General features: G+C 35.5%; 1 protein-coding gene across 2 annotated transcripts in view; it reads left to right on the top strand.

Moving 5' to 3' along the window:
• Positions 1–22,091, top strand: part of Ttc8 (tetratricopeptide repeat domain 8) — a 47,594-nt gene extending 25,503 nt beyond the window's left edge. For both annotated transcript variants that reach the window (XM_076848037.1, XM_076848036.1), the window contains 7 exons: positions 3,090–3,177; positions 6,241–6,351; positions 14,722–14,861; positions 16,345–16,519; positions 16,816–16,938; positions 19,374–19,457; positions 21,437–22,091. In XM_076848037.1, coding sequence (XP_076704152.1) covers positions 3,090–3,177; positions 6,241–6,351; positions 14,722–14,861; positions 16,345–16,519; positions 16,816–16,938; positions 19,374–19,457; positions 21,437–21,553 — 838 coding nt within the window. In that variant the 3' untranslated portion in view covers positions 21,554–22,091. The remainder of the gene's footprint in view (positions 1–3,089; positions 3,178–6,240; positions 6,352–14,721; positions 14,862–16,344; positions 16,520–16,815; positions 16,939–19,373; positions 19,458–21,436) is intronic.
• Positions 22,092–24,619: the final 2,528 nt, after the last annotated feature.

The following is a 24,619-nucleotide window of genomic DNA, read 5'->3' as shown; positions in this document are numbered from 1 at the left end:
TGATGACTATTTTCTATTTCCACAATTCCATATTGTTTCTGTATAACCTGAATATTTTTACATTCTCTTAATGTGCAAATGTTTCAAAGCAAACTGAGAGATCAGAAAAGCCACAGTTAATTTTATGAAATATTTGCATAGTGATTCATAAATGAAATCTAACACTTGTTGCTGATATTGAAATTCAGTTAGCATTTGGGAAAATAGAGACAGAAGAACAATTGTATTTCATAAAGGTAAGTATGTCTTTTATGGTTCAAAAACAAGGTGGAGTTCAGTTACTGTGAATACCCTGCAATATTTATAGTCTTTAGTTGTCATTAAAACACTATGGGGAAAAGAAGAATATAAAGGGAATAAAAAGGATTTATTGTTCTGCTGTTGAAATTAAGACTACTTTCCATTTAGGCAACTCACACAGAACTCTAAAGTGTTTTTTTCCTACTATTAGTTGAGGAAGTGCTTTCTGTCAAAAGATAATTTAGACCTTCCAAACACTTAACTCTTATGAATACAATTCTTAAAGACAATCTTGAAATCTTGAGCTTCTAAGCAGAACCTTCAGAAATCTTTAATAATTAAAGGAAAGCACAACTCTGATTTCTTCTGCCACCCATTCATGTTGGCACTTAAATGAGCATACCTTGTCATATTTAATTATTGTTCTCTGTTCTTTAATACTTGCTCATCTTTATTATGTATTCAGTATTCATTCACTCGGTAAAACATTTAATAAGAAACTGCTCTCATTAAGTGGGGTCACAAAGATTTATTAGATTGTTTCTTCTTTCAAATGATTTAGACAGTTAATAGTTATAAGTATAGTTCTTATTATGAGAGAAGCAAATGCAGAATGCACTGAGCCCAGTCAGACCTCTGACTTCAGCCCGAGAGGCCAAGGATAGATTATGAGTATGTAGTCTGAAATTGATTTCTCTCCCTTGTCCTGATCAAGTTCTATACTGGTTCTACCTTTGCAGTAGCTCTCAAAGTCCCCCTTACTACTCATTCCCATGCCAGTGCTTGAATTCTGGCCTTTAGTGTCATTTGCTTGATTGTAGCTTCTTACCTGGGTTGTCTACCTCCAGTCTCTTGCCCCATCTTTCCTTCCTAAATCCAGTAACTCTTGTGAAAAAACAGCTCTTGTTGGATTCCTTGAATGACTGCCCGTTACTTCTAGAGTGAATTCTGAATTTGAAGTGTGGCATCATGATCTTGTCCCAGTCTACATGTGTGCCCCTGTTTCTCATTACTCCCATTATTGTGTCCTTCTCAATTAAACCAAACTGCTCAATATTCCCTTAGCATGCTGTGTGCTTTCCCACCTGTGTACTTACATCATAGTTTACTAACTTCTAGAAAAAAAATTCCCCACCACTACTCTTTGATTATCATTACTTTTAAGAACCTGGTTTTATTTCCTTCATTTTTCCATCTCTTTACCATCATGAAATGTGCATACAGATGTTGCTTGACAATTTTGTTGAATTAAATAAGAGAAGAGATTGGCCCCTGGAAGGAACTCTCTCTTTGGACTGTAACTTTCTAATATTGGCCTGATTTATGAACTTGGTATTTTCATTAGTCCTAGACTTTCTTTGAGCATGGCCTACTCCACTTTTTTTTTTTTTTAACACAAGAATCCATGTAATAAACTCCTTTCTGATAGTTCTAGTAGAAATTATCTCTTAAGGATGCAGTATTGAAAAAATGATCCATATTTTTTTCTTTCTTTGGCTTCCATGTAGTTTAGTATTTCTAGTTCCCTATTTATTTGTTTTTCAATTTGATTATCCTTCTATCTCTATTGCTTAAAAATAATCTATTTATGTTTTCCTATTGTTTTACATGTATCTTTTTATTATAATCTTTAAAATCATTTATTGTAATCCTTTAAAATCATAAAATCTTCATAAAATATGTGGACTCTCATGGATAACTGGTGCTTACAGAATTTAATGTCTGTACTTGAGTCACATGATTAGAACTTGCATGCTCAGTTGATGTTATATTCTAAATTACATTGTTTTTCAGAATTCAGAGCACTTTGATAGCATTTTATACATACTCTTTGTGAAATTTGTGGAACCTTTAAGAGGTAGAGGATTTTTGCCACATTGCGTGTCTTCTGACTTTAGGCTAGCCTTTTGGGGTCACCTTTAATCCCTTTAATCCCATCTTCCAACAGCTATTTGGGTATCAGCCATACCAATGCCTGTGGTTTAGGTTATGAAAAATGATCAAAGCTCTTCTTTCAAGCCTTTGAATGAAAGTAGCACATTGGAATATCTTGTGCATCATTTTGATTTTATTTCACAAAATAAAACATTATCATCTCTAAGTTCTTAGGTGGCTAAGAATGAGTAGTTATGCGAAAGTTTAATAGTTCTGTTAATAACAGGCTGAGTGAAAGCTGAGTGAGTGTTAGTGGCTGATTTAGTGGTAATAACATGTTTCCCAGGCAGAGGAGTGGCCACTGGTGTCAGGACAGTCTCATTTAGACAAGGAGCAAATCTCAGATTCATAGACTGGGACAATCAGTATCAAATACCTAATAAAGGGGAAAAAAGATTACTAGAATAATAAAATGGTATAGCTGTATTTCTCAAGTAAAAATTATTGCTTGCATTAAAATAGTTTCAGGATAACTGAAAAATGGGCTCTGATCTTAGAGCAGAAGATGTTTTCAAAGGAATATCATCTTTCAGTTCTTCCAGGAAAATGGAGACTCTAAGCATTTATTCAGGTCACTTGCCATATGTTCATCTGATCATAAGCTCTTTGGGCAGTGAACTGATATGACCTGGCTTACTGGCATCTCTTAGTCCCGCTGCGACTAGGCTGCAGACAGACTCTTTACACACCATTTGGCAATTAGATAGCCAGTGAGTATGGGAAACAGGCAACTTTTTGCTAAACTCTGTTAACATTCATGTTAACGTATGTGTGTGTGCAACACTATTTTCTTTGGCATATATTTACTCTTATAGATGGAATTTGTCTCTATTTATATCTTCAGTGTTTGAAAAATGATATATAGTATTTATTTTTAAGTCGAATGTCTGATTTTTTTTTAAATGACTGTTTAGGTTAGGAATGTATCGTGAAGCAGAAAAGCAGTTTAAATCCTCTCTGAAGCAGCAGGAAATGGTAGATACATTTCTCTATTTGGCAAAAGTAAGTAAATATTGAGTGAAATCTTTCTTTTCACAATTCTGTCCATTGCATGGGAAGAGTTGCCAGTTCTTTCAGGAGTAGTTGGCAAGTTAATATGTTCAGATTTAACTTGTTTTTCTTTATAGCAAGGGAAAAATAACATATGGAGGGCAACTACCTCAAGAGAAACTGATCGCCATGAAAAATAAGATAACCCCCTTGGAATATTGCTCATTAGAATGGAAGAAAATATCATAAGCTCACCACCCGTGTGTAACAGGCCCCAGAGAGGGCTCTTTTCTATAACACATTTGTCTCATGCTTGAGCAGATTGTAGAGCACAGGGACTGCTTTTATGTAGGTGCTTAATTACTCAGCTCTACTGTAAAAATAAAAAAATCTTACTTCCCCTTTATTGAGCACCTACCTACTCAGTGCAAGTCAATGGATTAGGTTCATTGTACACGCAATTTAATTTAATTCTTACAATAATCTTGCAAAATAGGTTTTATAATTTCCTTTGTACTCCTAAGGAAAAAGAGACTTCAAGAGGGTAAGTTTTTCAGAGTTGCTGGACTATTAACAGCCAGTATTCAAACCCAGGTCTTTTGAACTCCAGAGGCTACCCACTACTATACTGTGCCCCTCATAGTCACAGCAGAAGTGAAGGACCACCTAGAATTTTCAATACAGGTTGAGCATTCCTAATCTGAAATCTGAAGTGCTTCAAAATCTGATACTTTTTGAATGGCACAAGCAGAAAACTGCATACCTAACATCCTGTGATGTATTGCAGTCAAAATCCAAGTACACTAAAAATACTGTGTAAAATTATCCTCAGGCTATGTGTACAGGGTATAGATGAAATATAATTAATTTCACATTTAGACTTGAGTTCTGTCACGAAGACAGCTCATCACGTTATGCATATATTCTAAATTAAAAAAAAAATCTGAAATCTAAAACACTTCTGGTCCCAAGCATTTCAAATTAAGATATACTCACATTATACTGGGATAAAGTTTCTTGACCTTCATCAAGGTTACTTTGAAAGAAAAACATTTGGCTTAGTAGTGGTCATGACATCTTGCTCTATCTTTAAGAATTTTTCAAATTAAAAGTACAGGAAAGAGGATTCAAAAGCTACAAAAGGAAGCACTAGCTTTTTGTATGACATCTCAATTAGCCTACAGTGGTTCGGATGCCACCCGAGAACTACAAGAAGAAAGTTGGCCAAGAAAAAGACCCAGTATGGAAGATGAAAAAATAAATAAATAAATAAATAAAAACCTTAAAAAAAAAGAAAAAGACCCAGTGAACTAATCTGAAGGTGAGGCCAAAAAGAAGTGGTCCAAAGGTAAAGTTTGGGACAAGCTCAATAACCTAGTCTTGTTTGACACAACTTCAGATTCTGTAAGGAAGTTCCCAGCTATAAGATTGTAAGCCCAGCTATGGTCTTTAAGAGACTGAATATTCATGGTTCCCTGGCCAGGAGTGCCTCAGTAAAAGGACTCATCCAACTGGTCTCAAAGCGCAGAGCCCGAGTTAATTTATGCCAGAAATACCAAGGTGGAGTTCTCCAGCTGCTGAAGACGCTTGAAAAAGGGCAACCAACTGCCAACTGTGTATTTGAAAAATAAAATTTATTAAACCAAGAAGTAAAAGGGAGTGCTACTGGTTCCTAAATATGATAATAAAAGCACACTAAAGAGAAAATGAAAGTTCTACTATAGGAATTTGCTGTTCTGATTTTAGTATGTTTACAATAGTTTTCAAAAATGTTTGGATCTCTTTGGTATCTAAATTTATCTTCTATATCTTATATATTAAATTCTTAAAGAACTTTCTAAGCATCATAGTAAACTTTTCTGGAGGAGAGCTTGAAATTAAGGCTCAGATTATACTATTTGACTGTCATCTTCTTAACTTCTTAACTGACAATTGTTGGCCACATAATTGAAAAAAACTTTTTAAAATTATAGTTAAGTACATGGTTTTATTTATTTTTTTACATGTTTATTTAAGTTCGTTATTGCCTGTATGACTATCAAGGAGTAAACCTGGTTTTCTTTACTATATGAAAGAATGCTTGCTATACAATAGAAGTCAACCAGATTGTAGGAACAACATTGTTTTTAAAAGTTTTTGTCAGTTAAAAATTAAAGCTGGGTATGGTGGCATTTGCCTGTAATCCCAGTTAGTTGGGAGATTAAGGTGGGAGGATTACAAATTTGAGGCTAGCCTGGGCAATTTAAATTTAGCAAAACCCTGCCTCAAAATAGATCTTATCAAATATTTTATATTAGTATATTAATTGTATTGTTTATCATATTTTAAAAATCCATTCAGAAGTTTGTAAGATAAACATTCATATCCATCCCTCTACTCAAACTTTAGCAATAAACATTATGAATAGTTTTAGGCCTTGTTCAAAGCACAGCCTAACCATTAAGAAAAACTGGATATAAAATCATGAAGACAAGTATTAAAATATTATGTTTCTATACATAAAAACATAATTTTCCATTTTAGAAATTCCTATTAAGTATAGGTGTTTCCATGCTAATTGTCTAATTGCTAATAAGTGGACACCCTCAAGTGCTAACTTACTCAACCCCCTCACCCCATGCCTCACAAACCTGTCTCCTACTTTCGAAGGGTCTTCTCAAAAACCACCCTCTCTACTGTTGTTTTCTCAGGCCTTGCTTCATGGGTCATCCGATCCTTCTCTTGCATCTTTAACTTCAGCCTCCTAATTAGTTCCTTAATGCCAGCTTATGACCATGCCCGTGTCTGTTCTATTAGAATGATCTCCCCTGGATCCTTTCCTGTCTAGTTACTGCTCAGTTCCTGTGACAACAGTAAGCCTATAATTAGTAATTGGTGGAGAAATGAATGAATGAATGTTTTATGTACAACATGTGGAGATAAAGCTGTCATTATTGGAAATTCTACATATTTATGAAAATTTTTTTACTTAATATCTAGAAGATAAGTTGTCATTAATGAATAATTATAAACTTGCTATACAAATACTCTTATTTTAAGAGCTGATTCTTTTATTGAAATGTATCTGGATTTTAGGTTTACATCTCATTGGATCAACCTGTGACTGCTTTAAATCTTTTCAAACAAGGCTTAGATAAGTTTCCAGGAGAAGTAAGCCTGCTTTGTGGAATTGCCAGGATCTATGAGGTAAGGTTTGTAGTATTTTAAAAGTTGATATAAAATTGAGGTTATGTACTAACTAAATAGGGGTTAGGAAGAACAGTTTATAAAATTTTGATTGTTGGCCTGTGATTCACTGGTAGAGATTTTAGTGTATGCATTTAGTCAAGCTGTTTTTATTATGAGGCATTTCAGATTCACAGAGGAGTATAGAGAATGGTACATGATATTGATTTAAATTATTTTCCTTGTGGACCTGTTGCCACACCTCATTTATCAATCTTTCCTCCAAATCTGTAACCTCAAATATAATTTTTTGCCATTTATGGTGGGGGTACATTGGGTCTTTCTACTCTTTTCCTTTAGCCTGTTTGTCCATCTTTGTACCAATATGATATCAGCTTAATTTTTATATCTGTATGATACTGATCATATGGTAGGGTTTATCTTTATCAGAAGTGTCTTTGTACTTTCCCTTATTGTTATAAATTTTAGAGTCATTTTGTCTTATTCTATAGTAAGTTTCACTTAGTTATCTTCCCTGCTACCTAATTATTACAGCTTTATCCTAATTCTTGAAATCAGATTGGTAAATGCTACCACCTTGTTTTTCTTCTTCATAGTTGATTATTTTTGACTCTTTGGTAATCCATATTGGTTTTAAGGTTGACTTACAAGAACAATAAAAATACCTTATAGGCATGTTTACTAGAATTACTTTGAATATGTGGATGCTGGGCAGATACGTTGCCTTTCTTCCTTTCTCAAGCATTGGTATTTTTTTTTTTTCAGGAAGTTTTTGTAATTATCCCCTGAAAGAGGCTGTTGCCGGGGTCCCCCAAACCACACTGAGATTCAATGATTTACTAGGGTTCCCAGGACTCAGCAAACAATTATATTCACAGCTATGATTTACTAGAACAAAAGAATACAAAAGCAAAATCAGTAAAAGGGAAGATGAATGGGGCAAAGTTCAGAGGATGACTAGTTACCAGCTTCTGAGAGTCTCCCAGTGGAGTCACACAGGTGACACCTCTTCTAGTAAGCTGTGATAACTCTGAGAAGTGTTGTATGGCAGGGAAGCACACAAGTGTACGATGTCACTGTTGGGCGCTGATCTTTTAGACACTTCTGCCTACCAAGTATCAGAGTTCCAGACTCCCACAAGTAAACAGGTATTCAGCAAAAACCCCACTGCTTGTACCAAGAGTTTAGGTGTAGCAAACTGCTCATGTTATTTGGAGAAAGTTTATACTGATGTAGGGAACCAAGTGAGTTCCCAGGCATGAGCCTTTCCAAGGATAGCAGATTCAGGGCTTTTCTGTACAGGTGTATTCCCAGGTATAACTGTGAATGGAGTCCCTATTTTTTTCTCTTATAGTTTCTATTTGATTGTTTCTGGTGAGTAGGAATCTATTACTTCTTAAAAGTTGATTTGATTCTACTATTTAAATTTTATGACCTTGTCCATAGATTCTCTTTGATATTCTAAGTAAATAAACTAATCATTGTGTGCAAATACAGTTTTGTTTCTTCAGTTATTCTTATTGCTTTTAAAAAATATATCATTATGCTTAGAACTTCCAGTACAATACTGAACAGATGCACCTCAGTTCTCTTTACATTTTTTGAAAATGCTAGGTATGAGATTTTAAAATTTTGCTAAAAAAGAGTTCTAGGTTATAATAGTTGGTATATCTGGGTCATAGTGTAGAATTGACATTTATTTCTTTTTTATACTTTCCAAATTTTCCATAATTGTGTATTTTACTTTTTAAATGAAAAATATTGTTTTTAATTACCTATAAAATGTATTTTCCTTTTGAAGTATAATTTTGATAGATACATAGAAGATTTGGATCAGTCAATATAAATATTTGTATCAATATTTTTGTTTACTTATTGTGATCCTAAATTGAATATGAACAAAGCTTTGACCAAGAAACTTAGAAAAGATATAAAATGGAATCAGTTTTCGAAATCAGTGAAATTCATTCTGCTTCCATTGGTGATTTCCCGATCCCATTGGCACCCTTGGACCTTTTGGCTTTGACTTTTGTATTTCTCAGTCCTTTTTCACACCTTGCTTTTTAGAAAGTGAGTGCTAGCAGAAAGGGCTTCAGGACAATTGCATCTTTAACATGTGGTTGCTGTTCAGAAGAATTTCTCCCAAGTCTGACATAGTGACTGTTGCTATGGCTGGGATAGGGAGTGGCTCTGGGGCAGTCTTTATCAGCTGCCTCTTTCTTTTGCTGTTCTAAGTTGAGTTTAAACTTCAAGAAAAAGGAATTAGAAAGGGAAGCATCCTAACTGCAGGGACAATATGGTGTCCTGTAGGTAGGGTGATCAAGGGCTAAGCACAGATGTGAAATAGTTGGGTGCAGTATTTTCCCTTGGATGTGCACAGTTCATTTCCTTTCTGCTGAAGCTGACTACACCAAAGGCAGATTTCCAGCAGATTCTTTTCTCTTACATGAGGATGGATTTAGAGTTAATTAGTGGAGTTTGTTCTGTAGTCTTGTGACCTACACTGCATGTGCCTTTAGGGACTTTTATTATGTACATCTTGCTATTCTCTGGAGGGAATTCTCTTCCGTTATGTTCACTTCTTTTTTATTTACCACTTTCATGTTGGTATTATATTTTTTTAATGTTGCCTGTTTTAAAATGAACATGTTGTACTGCCTTCGGTTCACTGCTTGTTTTGTACAGATACTGTTAAAAATTGATTTCTCTTTGCTAAATTGTTTTTGGTGGTTTTAATTTTTCTTGAGGCATTTTGTTTGAGAGACCAGCCCTTATTTTAGTTGTTCTTTATTGAAAGGGGTTTGAGATTAGAAACCTAATTCTTAAAAGGTTATTCTGGTGGCTTTCTGAACTTCACTGTGGGTGAAAATTATCCTGGGAATGTGTAAGAAGTACAACCCATCCTCTTCCTACTAATCAGAAGTCCTGGAAAGTGAGACTCAGGTGTTTATTTGTATTTTTAACAGACTCATTAGGGGGATTCTGAGGCATAACAGAGTTTGAGAAGCAGAGCAACACTTATTTCCTTATTTGCAATTTCACTTTAAATAATTAAGACCTAAGTATAGATAGATAGTGTTTTGTGAATTGGTTCAAAAATAACTGCTAGAAAACCACTGAAATTGTATTAAGTTTCTCATTTACTTGACGTAACATGTACATACTTAAAAAATGTTATTTTTAAATCTACATTAATGAAATCTAGTGTAATTTAAACAATTCTAATACAGAATAAGTTAATGGACTAAAATAGTCTGTATTTATTCATACATGTGAAAATTAAAGATGTGATAAATATTGCCTACGAAGCCAGGTGGATTATTGGATTATTAAATAGTTTAAAATTACAGTGGCCTAGTAATGATTTCTTTTACTAAAAAAATCCATTACTAATTCTAGGTGCTGTGGTGTGTGGGTGTAATCCCAGCAATTTGGGAGGCTGATGCAGGAAATCTTAAGCTCCTGCCCATCCTGGGCAACTTAATGAGTTAAAAAATTTTAAATAAATTTGAAAAAGGATTAGGAATGTAATTCAGTGATAGGGCACTCCTGGATTCAATCCCCAGTACCAACAAACAAACAAACAACAACAACAACAACAACAAAATGAAACAAAACAAACAACAGAAAGAAAAAGTTAAAATTTCAAAAAGTGAAACTGTGAAAGTTCCAAAAGAAAAAACAGATGCATTATTTGTATAAGTTGGAATGAGGGAGCTTTTTAAACATGACAATCAGAAAGACTTAATAGGAGAGACTAATAAGTTTGAGAAAATAAAAGTTAAGTTTACTAAATAGCAAAAACAAAAATTTAAATAAAGCCAAACTTTGGTTTTATTTTACCTTTTTACAAATCTCACACACATATAAACAAATGTCCATACACATGCCCTCATATATGCTTATTTAATCAAGAATGTAAACACTATGGAAAGTAGATGCTTCCTCAAAGAAGTTTTGGATCAATGTATCTTGTGGCTTTTCCATAGGATTTTGTTTTCTTGTCAGCCTTCCTAGAGATAAGAAATCACTTCCCAGAGATGAGACAACAGCCAAGCTCCAGCTCCCCCAATGTACCCTGCACACCCCCACCCCTGTGGTGCTGGGGATCAAACTCAGGACTTCACACATGCTAGGCAAGTGCAGTACCACTAAACTGTGCCCCCAGCCCTTCTAGCTGCATTTTTACTACACCGATAGCTTTTCATACTTAGAGCTTGATGATTTCCATCTGGAGGAACTTAATTGATCCATGTATGATCAGTGTGTGTTTATGAAGACATAAACACTGGCTTTTGAACTAAAGACAATATCAGCATGGGCTCGTGTCACCTGGAATGAGAAAGCAAAGTTGGTGCCCAGGGATCCTTGAGCCATAAGTCTGCCTCCAGATCCAGGCAGTTTCCTACCCAACCCCCTCATGTTCTACTGTAGGTTTGAATGTGTCCCCCCAAAGTTTGTTTGTTAGAAACAATCCCAAGCAACAGTGGAGAGGTGGGGCTTTTAAGAGGTGACTAGGCAAAGAGGGATGTCCTCAAAAATGGATTAATTGCTATTATTGTAAGTGGGTTCCTGATAGAAGAATGAGTTTGGCCTTTGTCTGACTGCCTGGTCCCCACCACTCCATGCTGACCCATGTGATGCCTTCTGCCATGTTATGATGCAGCAAGAAAGCCCTCACCAGATGTGGAGCCTTGATTTGGGACTTCTCAGCTTGCAGAACCAAGAGTCAAATAAATTTCTGTTCATTAAAATTACCAGTCGGTGGTATTCTGTTATATCTGCATAAAATGCCACTGATAAAAAGATAAAAGATAGGATAGCATAGAAAACAGGCAAAGGAAGTAAATTGGAAACTCATAGAAAAAGAAATATCTGATGTGTTCAATTTCTAACCTCTGTCGTAATTAAAGAAATAAAGACTAAAACAACTGTGATATGCTGTATTTTGCTTAATTGGGTTGGCAGAGATGAGGAAGTTCTGTGGTGTCAAGGGTGTGGAGAACAGGCTCCACCCATGAACATTGCTGGTGGGAGTGTACTTTGATACAGCCCATTAGGAGGCTGTTTGCAACTGCCATGAAACTTTAAAATGTGCATGGGCAATTTTACTTCCAGGAATTTTGCTTAAGAGTCTTTTCATACAGGCATACAAAGATATATATATATAGATGATTTTATAGAATATTAATTGCATAAACTAATTTTTGTCCATCAGTCAAGTATGTAAGTATTCTAAAGGGAAATGGAAATAAACTAAGGTTCATCAAAAGGGGACTGGTTAAATAAATTATGGTATATGTATTGATGGAGAGCTGTACAGAATATCTACTTCATATAAAATGTAATAAAGTGAATTTCTATGTTTTGATATAGAAAGAGTGCCACGACACTAATTTAAACTGTGTATTGGAATCTACAGAATGATTTTGTATGTGTCTTTATGTGAACAAAATTTCTTGAAGGACACTCAAGAAACGATTAACAGCTTCTGTCAACTAGGATTTGGGCTTCTTTTAATTTTGTACCCTTTTGTAGTGTTTAAATTTATTTAGCATAGGCAAATTATTTTATGTTTATAAAACTTAATTGAAAAACTACATGTGAAATTGCTAATTTCAAACCTAAAATTCCTTGAAATTACATAAATTAATTTCTGTGCCCATCAGTCCTCCAAATTAAGAACCAACTGAGGGATAGCCACGAGATTTAAACAAATAGAAGACAAACCATTGACTTCATTGAGAGTGAAAAATTATTTCTTTATATAAAGGCACACATACAGTTTATACAGGTTTTAGCCATAAACAGAATCATTTGATACATTCTAATATGGAGCTTGTTTTTTCACTCTTGGTGTTAACTTTATTCATTGACTTTATTATTGATAAAAACAGAATTGGCAGAGTGGCATTAGATCTCTGACCAAAGGACTTAATAGTCTCTCCCAGTTGGGCAAATCTATCATGTATGGAGACCTGACTGGACAACCTACAAACCGTCTCCATTCAGGAGAGTCCATTATTTTTGTAAGAATATTAATAGTTTTATTACATATTATATGGAATGAATTAATAAATATTTTCAAATATAACCATCATAAACAAAACTTTGGGATTCTTAGCAACTTTTAAGACTTTGAAGGGATCTTAAGATCAAAAAGTTTGAGAACCTCTGTTATTGTGGAAACGTGAGAAATTCAAACAATTTTGGAAGTTGTTTAATTATGATTTATTAATTTTCCAGTATCTAGAAGCACTAAATTTAGCACTAAGGAAGAGGTATACCACGTGGTCTTGGTTGCAAAGAAATTATCAAATTTTATAGATTCTAAAAAACATATGTTTTCCACATTTTGACATCTCTGAGATTGGGGTGCCTCTTAGAGTAGGTAGCATCTTCCAATGGTTCGTGGCCAAGTGGCAGTTGTCATGTAGTTGTCACAGTCTGCTTATATGGGAACTTGGTAGTTATTCTTGGCAGCATCGTACTTTAGATAGTGAATGTGGTAATTGGTGAACGTGGTAATTGTTTCTGCTTGTTGCCTGAAAGCTCTTGTTGACACCTGCTGGTAAGATCAAGAAAGCACAGGCATCAGCACAGCAAAATGAGGGTTCATAGCCTGGAAGAAAATCTTGGGGACATAGTGGAGCACACTTTTAAGAAATGTTGAGAGTAGCTTTTAAATGTTCTCTGCACAAAGAAATGAGGAGTATATGAGATGATGCATATATGTTAATTAGCCTGATTTGTACATTCCATAATGTATACATGTATCAAAGGATCACATTGTACCCCATATAAACACACAATTATTAATCATCAGTAAAAATAAAATTTAAAAAAGAAAGAAAAGCTGTATTGCCAATGTGAGACACTGTGTGGAAAATCCTGGGCCTGGATGACGAGATCAGAAAGGGTGTCAGAAGACTGACTCTGAACATGAGGAAATACTACGTCCAACTTACTTTGCATATCTACTTCATATAAAGAAGGCAAAAGAATGATATGGGGATACAATTTAGGTCTGAGTATCAAATAAAATGTCAAAATGAGTATCAAATAAAAATTCTTATGTTTAAAGAAGCATTGTATGGTGCTGCTTAGAATTGGTAGACTCGCTTAGATTTGATAAAATATGATTAAAATCTCACAAAAAATTGAATCCTAATAAGAATAAGTCGTGATAAATGTCATGTAAGTTGAGAGGCGGAAGAGAGCCCTGTGCAGTGAGTGCACAGCGTAATTAATCTTAATGAAGGGTGTGGAACCTGAACTAGACCTTGAGAGTGGATTTGAGATATGTAGCGTTTATTGATAATACTAGATTAGCTCAGCCCCGCCTGGGCCCTGTCTCACAAATAATGATGATGATGATGATGATTCTAATAATAATAATAAAAGCATTTATGATTATCAGTATTTAGAAAGCATATATAAAAACTGTAGAAGGTGGCTTCAGCTTTAATTGTGTATGTATTTCTGAACTTTGGTTTGCCATCATTTCTTTCCTGAATCCTTGGTCTCCTTGCTGCTGCTCTTCTCTATTTGGGTTTGTCCTGTGCTTACCAGGCAAATTATTCTTTAAAAATGTGAATACAGTATGATTATGTCACTCCTCTGCTTTTAATTCTCTAATAACTTTCTCTCAATTTAGAAGGAAAAACATCTGAATCTCTTCCCATACCTGACAAAGGCCCTGACAGCCTCTCTAGTCTCCTGTGCTACTCTCCCTCTTTCCAGCCTCACTGCATTTGTGTGGTTTTTCTGAGTGCTTCCCGCTCAGCAGCATATATTTGCTAGTTTCTCTGCTTGAGTGAGCTTCGCCCAGGTGTGCTCAGGTCCGAACCCTCACTTCATTAGGTCTCTGTTCAAATAGCCCCTCCTTCAAGATGATCACCCTTCTGAAGCACGACCCTCCCTTCTTCCCTCTCTCCCTTCCTCCCTCAGTTCTGCCCTATTTTGTTTTTCCTCATATCACTCATCCTCACCTGACATTATATATCCATTTGTTTGTCTTCTCCACCAGCTGTAAACTCCTTAAGGACAGTGACTTCATCTTTTTCTTTAATATTTTATTTTTTAGTTGTAGTTTGAAACAATACCTTTATTTTATTTATTTATTTATTTTTATGTGGTGCTGAGGATTGAATCCAGGGCCTCTCACATGCTAGGCGAGCACTCTACTACTGAGCCACAACCTCAGCCCGACTTGATCTTTTTATTCCTGTCATGTCCCTAGGGCCTAGAATAGAGTCTAGCACATGACCGACTCTCAGTAAACGTTTGCCGAATGAATAAACTTAAATTGGTGAGGTAAAAAATTTCTTGTCCAATATTAATACAGTATTGCTCTTCTGTCTTGAGCAGGAAATGAACAATGGTTCATCAGCAGCTGAATACTACAAAGAGGTTTTAAAACAAGATAATACTCACATGGAAGCCATTGCATGCATTGGAAGCAACCACTTTTATTCTGATCAACCAGAAATAGCTCTTCGGTTTTACAGGTATGCTTTACATTCAATCTGTAGAACTACTTTCATGAAATATTGGCAAAACAGTAATGAAGATAAATGAACTATAATGTGTATATGAATCTAAAAATTCCATTACTCAGATGCTTTATGAGCATTAAAGGGACAATCAATAATTTGAAAATGCTCAGATGTTGGCACTTTGAAGAAACATACCCAGATGATTGTGTTTTTGACTGTATAAGTTAGCCATTTCATCAACAAACAGTAGCATTTAAGTTACTTAAAATGCTTCTCATCATCACTGCATCTGTGAATATCACTGAATCACAAGGATACGGAGAGTGAAACAGTGAAGAAATTTGCAAGGAACAGTGGACTCCGTGTTCTGAACCTTGATGAGGACCTGAAACAGAATCATCTGCTTGTGAAATGTTATCAATTTGTTTTTCAAGTATTTTTTTTTCAAAGTCTAAGTAAAATATGCTACTGGTTCTCTTTTGAGTTAATACTTATTTTATCCTACATGTGACATCTAAAATTCTTTTGTGTATGTGTGCCAGGGATTGAACTCAGGGGCACTTAACCACTGAGCCACACTGCCAGTCCATTTTTATATTTTTTATTTAGAGACAGAGTCTTGATGAGTTGCTTAGGGCCTCACTAAGTTGCTGAGGCTGGCTTTGAATTCATGATCCTCCTGCCCCAGTCTCCCGAGCCACTGGGATTATGGGCGTGTGCCACTGTGCACAGCCTACAATTCATTTTTAAATTATGACTTCAGCCCTTGGGTAATATGAAGGAGAGATGACTGGCAGCTGCCAAAGGTTCTTTCCAAATACATGTTGAGAACATAAAATATACACATGCTGCACGGTGCATGTGCAGCTGACCCAACTCTCTACCCTCAAAATGGGTCATGGGTTTCTCAGGGCAGCTGGACTGGATGTTCATTTGCTTCTTTGAATTTTTTTGTCCTTTCTCACTTAGGATTTTTAATGCCTAGAGTCAAAATGGGGTTCTTGAATTGCGGTGGAAAAGCTAAGTGGATAATGTAGTGGTCTGTTGATGGTCATGGCTTCCTCAGTGGAAGTCAGTGAGCCCAGTTTAACCATGAAATACAGATGGCCAAAAATAGGATGCAACACTGAAAACTTAGAGGTAAAATATAGTCTCCAAATTAGATTAGAAGGTCTTGTGAATGCTGGTGGGCAACAAGGCTCTATAAAGCTGTGTGGGTTTTACTTTATGTGGCTATTTATTTCTTATTTTTGTTCTCTAACAAAGCTTTTGTGGAAAAATATATAGAGAGAAGTTGTTTTAACTATTATGAAAGCTATGCTTTTATGTTTGTTTTAAACATTATTTTTCACTTACAATAATACCTTTCATTTCTAATCTTTGCAGGGGTATTACAAGTTATAAGGTTAATTCATTTCTAACTTTGTAAAAGAAGTCTTAGCATTGATAAATTTGATGTGACACAACTTTTCTTTGTGTTGTGTCGTTTGAAAAGGCGACTCCTGCAGATGGGCGTTTATAATTGCCAGCTTTTTAACAATCTGGGGCTGTGCTGCTTCTATGCCCAGCAGTATGATATGACTTTGACCTCATTTGAACGTGCCCTTTCTTTGGCTGAAAATGAAGAAGAGACAGCTGACGTCTGGTACAACTTGGGACATATAGCTGTGGTAGGTTGTCTTTTGATACAATTTCTGTAATAAAAAGTATAGGCATGAGTTAGTTTGAAGAAATTTTCAGGTGTTTATTATAAATCTAAGTGTGATGATGGTCTCGTAGAATTTGAGAGATTTCTGGGAGTCACTGTAGCTCATTTTCCACTTACACAGAATTCACATGTGACCCCTATGATCAGTGTGTGTTGCTTTTTCTATGTCTTGGGGAAGATTTATAGAGGAAGGAAGGGAGAAGGTGGCAAGAGGAAGCATGTGTACTCAGACATGTGAACGTGTGCTTTTCTTTCCAGGGAATAGGTGATACGAATTTGGCCCATCAGTGCTTCAGGCTGGCTTTGGTCAACAACAACCACCATGCTGAGGCCTACAACAACCTGGCTGTGCTGGAGATGCGGAAGGGCCATGTTGAACAGGTCAGGGAGCCACAGTCAGTCTGCTTTCTTCACAGAACAGCCATCATATGTAGCTTGTTATGTAATTTTAAAATCAACTCTAGAGTCTGGTAGGCCTGGATTTGAATTTCAGCTCTCTCATGTATTAGCTGTGTGACCCTGGGCAATTTACTTCCTTTCTGAGTCCAAAATAGAACATTTCATTTTTATTAGGACAACATGTCCCTTCATGGTCTTCCCTGTGTTAGTGAACTGTTCCACGATTCACCACCCTGACCCACCATCTAGCTGTTCCTGCCCGAATCCTGGGAGCCAACTTTGACACCTCTTTTCTTCCTTGTGCCCCCTCACACCCACATCATATTCAGCGGGTCCTGTCAGTCCTGCCTAAAAGTCCCATCCTGAACCTGGCTTCTGTTCCCCACTCTGCTGCCATCTCTTGCCAGGACAACTACAAGAGCCTCCTGACTGGTCTTTTCCCCCACTTACATCAGCAAGTAAATGTACCCTATGATTCATCCTCCTCAGAACAGCCCACATGATTTTTTATAAAACAATATTATTTTATTACTACTTTTTTGCATAAGATTCTCCAGTTATTTCTCCTGAATTTGGAAAAAAAAAAAAATCTGGCTTGCTAATCTGAACCTGGGAGACTCCACATAAACTGGCCTCTGCCTTCTCTCAGACCATGTCCTTGGCCTCTCCTTTTCCACTAACTTCCAGGCATGTTGGCTGCCTCGATGTTCTACAGATATGCAATGCTCTGTCTTCTTTTGGGGCCTCTGGAATATTCTTCCCTTAGGTCTTACAGTGACATTTCTTTTTGTCCCTCAGGTCTTAAATGCCACCTCCTTAGAAAGGCCATCTCAAACACCATCGAAAGGAACCCTCAGGGGCTAGAATATTTCCTACTTTTCATTTTTTACTTCACAGTGCTTCTCATTGCACCAGATACTGTCCTACTTTACATGTAGAATGTAGACGGGTCAGCTGCATGAAAGAGAAACCCTATCTGACGAGTCACTGGTGTGTTCTCAGCATTAGGAAATGCCCAGCCCCTGTCATGTGCTTAGTCAGTATTTGTGAAACAAATGGTAGATCTTTAAAAGTAGAGTAATAATAATGCCTCCCAAAGGTGTTTCTGTGATGATTAGATCATGCATATAAAGCACTTGGCACAGTGGTGGGTGGATTTGAGCACGTGATCTGTGCTTAATCAGTTGAACTGTTATTTACATATATAAAAAAAGTTTACAATGCAAAATATACTCCTACAATATTCATGGTTATTAAGGGTAAATCTTACTCTGCCACTTTATAGAGAGGAGGACATAGAGATTTGAGTGTAAGTAACTTTACTCAGGTCACAGACATGATGAGCTGTAAACATGGGACACAAACCTGCTCTTCAGAGCACAATGACAAAAATACCAAGGACTGAAGCATTATTTCATTTCACAAGATGGATTTGTATTTTATAAGCATTATTCTCAAGTGGCACGCTTTCTCTTGGAACTTGGCCCATGTTCATGTTAGGCAAGTACTTCCTGTGATTGTCTCTGCTCCCATCTTGGTCATTGTCTTTCCCTCCTACTTACTGTAGTTTCTCAAGGATACAATTAATTTGAAATGTTCTGGTAAAAGATTTTATACTAACCCTACTTCATTATTTAGAAAATTACTATCCAGCACCCTATGTGAAGTGATATCCTCTTATTTTCCATTTAAAAAAGTACATGAATTTGTTGGCAGATCATGGATATGGGTTTTGGATTTAGCTACAAGTTGGAGTGTCACTGAGTGGTTTGTAGTCTTAACGATGCATGTATGAGCATTACGTGCCACTCCGTGCTCTCTGCAATATGTGATTCTGTAAGGGACAAAAAATGTGAATCTTGTGTTTTGCATACTTTAGAGAACAGAAAGCTTATCATTTTTCATTGCTAGAAAACTTGTTAGCAGCATCATAAAGGCTCACTCACTGTCATCCAGTACAAGGCTGTGGGCTTTGAAATTCATTATGATTCTTGGTCTTTTTGTTGTTGTTATTGCCTTAGGGTATAGATACTTGGAGCCTGTTAAATCAGTTACCACCAACAAAACCTGGATTGAGAAGACTTTTTAAAGCCTTGAGATTACATTTTAAGTTGTATGTCAAACTGAAATGGAAATGGTATGAGACAGTGGTTCTCAAATAGGTTTAAATCTGCTCTAAATTTTCAGTTCTCTTATTTTCTCTCTTGAAATGTTTACTGTTAACATAATTTTGTATGACATCAGTAGTTAATTATATTTCAATAAAAGTCTCTGTATTTCATGAGCATGACATCTGTGTTTCTCCAGCACCATGTTTATTAAGGTCCTATCCCAGTAAAGGCTTCTTTTACCAATAGAAATCACAGATACAGAACTGCTGTATGCTTATATGCCTTTTTTTCTCTTTTTTTTCACAGGCAAGGGCACTTTTGCAAACTGCGTCAACTTTAGCACCTCATATGTATGAACCCCATTTTAATTTTGCAACAATATCTGATAAGGTATTCTCTTTATTAATTTATTATATTATACAATATTTCTTATCTTTAGGTTTAAAAAAATTACAATAAACAAGAAAATTATAACCTTATGTTCCTGAACAGAAGATTGATTTTTCAGTTTGGAAGAAATGAGTTTTTTAAATTCTTATTTATATACACAAACATCTTCACTTAATAAGCTTTAATTTTTATTAAAGCTTTTAATTTTTCTTTGGATATTGACTAAATCCATTATAAATTGCTCTTTAAAGCATTGCTTTTTAAAGCATAAAATCTTTTATGCTTTAAAATTTAATATTTAATCATTGAAGAAATACCATAGTAATTCTTAGTTTGGGAGGTATTTGTAGAAGGCTTTTACAGCAAGGAATTCTTTTATATTATTTGTAAATCACATTGCCACCAAGTCCTGATATGATTGCTATAAAATTAGGAATATTAGTGAAATTAGAGATATTAATTATGGACAATATGGGGAATGCAGCTGGGTTGCCAATCAGTGAAATCCAAAAGCTAAAAGAAATTATGTACCATTTTTAATTAAATGAAAACCAACAAAAGGCATATCTTACCTATTACTTGGAAACTCTCCTTTAACGTGGAAAGTAAATCAGTCTTGAGAATGAGGAAATGGATAAAAATGTTTGTGATGTAAATAAGAGTCTTTATTGACTAAAGATGTAAAAATATTTGTTTTTTTAATAATATAAATATGAAGCCATGCATACTCATTTCTGTTTTGAAAATAGAATAAGCTATTGTTGATGTGTTGAAATGTTTTGAGTGATTGATAAGATTACCAGCCACTGTTCAAGGTGCTTTACATACAATTCTCAAATTCTCCCATCCCCTATGTGCAGTATCCTTACTTACTCATTTTCTTATGCAACTGATGTTTCACTTATTAAAGCCTCTGCTATGTATCAGGCCCTGTCATTGAAGTAGAGGATGTAGCCATGAGTAAATTTATCCTATGAAGCTTATGTTCTAATGCAGCCCAAGCCTCATGGAGGTTAAGAGCCTCCTACCCCCAGTTACATGAGGTGGCAGGTTTCAGATTCACACCCAGCTCCAGTGGTGCCCAGGTATTTCACTGCACTGTGCTGCTGATTAATTAAGCCACAGAGAAGACTTGATTATTCGCTGTCGGGAGTATCAGCGCATTATAATAATTCACATCTCAAGGTGTGTCTTTAAACAGAAGACCATATTTCTGCAAGAGAAAATAGTATATTAGAAAGAAATGTTATGATTTTAAAAGGAAACAATTCCTTTTTAATACATATATATGTTACCCCCAAAACTACCAGAGTTGAACTATCTAGATTTTTCATGTGCACATATCCAAAAGTTGTCTTTTTAGAAGTGAATACATGTATCACGGTACATTGAGACAAATTCCAGTAGGCTATTTTTGTGTTTTTCTTTGGGCTGGACTTTAACAGAGTTTATTGAAAATGAACTTTTTTCTTTTTTGTATTAAAACCATACATCTTGCCAATATTATTGTTAGCACTATTTAAAACCTCTCAGAGGCATATTATTATGTCTTAAATATAATAATTTTTACTTGAATTTCCTATTTAAAAGATAATACCCTAATGAAAATATGTATTTGTGGTACATTATAGTTTTCCTTAGCTGTATAAAACTGGTTCTTTGGGCATACGAATGTCATTTTATGTTTATAGTACTATCAATGACAGGGAAAGGAACAATGGTTTCTGAATTCATAACTAGATAGCTGTAATGGAGCATAAATTATTTATATAATTTGTTATTTTATCTTTCTCAAATTTCTCAAAATGGAATTATAATCCAGGTGAGAGAGTTCTAAAATTTAAGTGGCATATGTGAGTAATTTGCTATTAAGGACCCTTTGAGTTTCTACAGCATGCAGACAGGATGTCTTCCCCCCCCCTTCCATATTTAGTTTTTTTTCTGGTCTCATACTGCTCTTCTTATGGCATTTTTTACAGATTGGAGATCTACAGAGAAGTTATATTGCTGCTCAGAAGTCTGAAGCAGCATTTCCTGATCATGTGGATACACAACATTTAATTAAACAATTAAAGCAACATTTTGCTATGCTCTGATTGTTCTTAGCCCAAATATATTTTTATGAAGAGACATTACACACGGGGAAAAAGTACTATGTATGTATGTATGTATGTATCTGTAATGTAATATAAATTATATAGGCCTAGTGAAGGCTGTATTTGAATAAGAGTCGCAGACTTTGACCAGAGTTTATACCAGAATGTATAATGAATACTTTATAATAATAATTTTGTAAGGTAATATTATAAATTATCAGATTTAAGCATTTCTAGGTATAATGCATTATATGGTAAATGTTTACATATTTTCCAAACATTTTGATGCATTTCCTCAAATTTTTATAAATATACATTTTTAAAGTCCTTAAGCATTAGCCATTGTATGACTTAAGTGGTCTGAAATCTGCCTTTAAAACTATACTTTTATGGTTAATAAGATGTGTATTTATCCTAAGTAGAGACTTTATTTGGAGCTTAAAATTGTATTTCAAACTATTTTTTATCAGGTACTTTGTGATATATATTGTACATATATATTATGCTTTAAAATAAATCAGTATATAAAACACCAAAATTTTGTCATTTTCCATGAGTTTTCATTTTATTCATCTCAGATGAAACAAGTTTTTTAAAAGTTCAGATAATCTTATATAGAAAGTCAGTATTTAAAGTCTTATTTAAATGATGTGCCACTAATTTTGTTTTTTCCTAAAAGGCTATTTATGAGATATCATAAAGAGTCATAATACTAGGAATCCCGCCTTTCAATTCCATGAAAGGCTATATCCCTCTACCACAGTATTATGAAGTCCTAGGAAAGTGCTGGGACTTTTCTCAGCCTTATTTAGTGGAAGTCTCATTAAAGTGTTCACATGAGGAAATGTGTTAAATCACTTATATTTGCAGTATGTTCATATTTGTGTAAATAGTACTCCTTAGCTGACAGAAGCAATAACAAATAAATTGGATACAAGGACCTGCAGATGGATAAAAGACCAGAAAGGGCTTCAGAGAATGTGAGCAAAGTCCCTAGTAGAACACATAAAAGCAGGGGGGACCTGAGCGAGTCACACAGCTGGTTGGTGGCACAGTCACAACCAGAACCAACAACTTGTTTCTCTACTTTAGACTTGAAATTTTCTTGGATCTCAATGATATGTAACATGCTTTTTTAGCTCTCTAAAAATTTCCTCAATCACTATCAAGTCATCTAATATGATATTCAATATTTAAATTCAAATTACATGCAAGTCAATTTTTATTTAAAATAAGAGCTAATAACAATGGTTAACATTTATTGAGGATGTTGAATACCCTGGACATGATGATAAACACTTTATGTGAATTCATTAATTTTATTCCCTCTGTGGTCCTATGCAGTGCTGTTATTATTCCCATTTTACTAATAGGAAACTGAGGCACAAACAAAAAATTATAAAACTAATAAATGTAAGAGCTGATGATCAAATGTAGGCAGCACAGCCTCCTTAGTATGAGTTGTGAAGCATTGTGTTGAATCTCGTCTCAGTGTTTCTCCTATAAGTAGAACCACTATCATTTTAAATGAGCATTGTGTACTTTAGTAAAAGTGAATAATAAGGGAATAGTTGCATAACAAAAATAAATGATTCCATATTCCTTAGATGATATGGAGAGATTTTTGTCTTGAATTTATGTTAATTCGGTGCGATCACTGATGCAACGAATGAGTCAGGATGGCTAAGGGCAGAGTGATGGCAGAATGAAATAATTTCACTGCACCAGGAGCTGTGGATGCTATAAAACAAAATTACTTTTTGTGTAATTCTTGGCTTCTTTTTAATATTTCTGTAGAAGGACTATTAGCAGTTGCAGTCCACCATGGCTAAAGATTTAGGTATTCAATTTATAGATATGAATTGTTCAACCAGAATTCACATCATTTTTTTTTTTAATATTTATTTATTTATTTTCAGTTTTCGGCGGATACAACATCTTGGTTTGTATGTGGTGCTGAGGATCGAACCTGGGCCGCGTGCATGCCAGGTGAGCACGCTACCGCTTGAGCCACATCCCCAGCCCAGAATTCACATCATTGAGCTTACTACCTGTTTTGCATCAGCTTTGCATTGCTATGACCAAAAACCCTAAAAAGAAAACTTAGTTTATTTTGACTCAGAGTTTCGGTTCAATCCATGGAGTACATAACTGTGGGTCTGATGCGAGGCAGAACATTATAGCAAAATTGTGTCGTGGAGAAAAGCAGTTCAGCACATGGCAATCAGGAAGCAGAGAGAGCGCTCTGTTAACCAGGGGCAAAATCTATACCTGAAAGGCACACCCCCAGTGACCTACCTCCTCTAGTCACAAGTTGCCACCCAATTAATGCATATCACATTAATGTATTGTTCGGTTATAGTACTCACAATCTAATCATTTCACCTTTGAACATTCTTTTGTTGTCTCACACATGAACTTTTGGAGACACTTCACGTCTAAACTATAACATTCTGCCCCTGGTCCCCCAAATCTTGTGTCTATCTCACAATGTAAAATTCATTTAATCCATTTCCAAGAATCCCCTAGTTTAAACAGTTTAGTATTGCCCAAAAGTCCAAGTCCAAAATCTCATCTGAGACTCAAAGCACAGACTAGCTGTGAGAGTAAAGATCAAAAGCAAGCTACATACATCCAATGTATAATTACACAGAATAAATATTTTCATTCCAAAAGAGAGAGGCATAGAATGAAGGGATGAGATCAAAGCAAGATCAAAATACAGCTGGGCAAGCAAGTCCTACAGCTCAATAGCCAGCATCTGGGATATATGGCATTTTGAAGTCTTTCCAAAGGACTTGTGTAGCTCTGCCCCTTTGGTCTTACTGGTTGCAGCCTACATGGCCTCTCTCCTGGTTTGTCTCTGTTTGATTTCTGTACCTTTCTTCTGCAGTCTACATTACTGGAATCTTAACTCTGGGCTCTTGGTTCCAGCTCTGGCTTCACCTTTAGAGCTTCACACATCACTCTTTCAAGGACAGCTTGTAGGGACTCTGATGTTGCTACACTTTGTCTGGCCTCACAGGTATTCCTTTGAAATCTTGGTGGAAGCTTCCATGACCCCCT

This window comes from Callospermophilus lateralis, chromosome 3 (genome assembly GCF_048772815.1).
Source record: "Callospermophilus lateralis isolate mCalLat2 chromosome 3, mCalLat2.hap1, whole genome shotgun sequence".
In the NCBI taxonomy this organism is placed as follows: domain Eukaryota; kingdom Metazoa; phylum Chordata; class Mammalia; order Rodentia; family Sciuridae; genus Callospermophilus; species Callospermophilus lateralis.
This window is presented reverse-complemented; position numbering and strand designations above follow the sequence as displayed.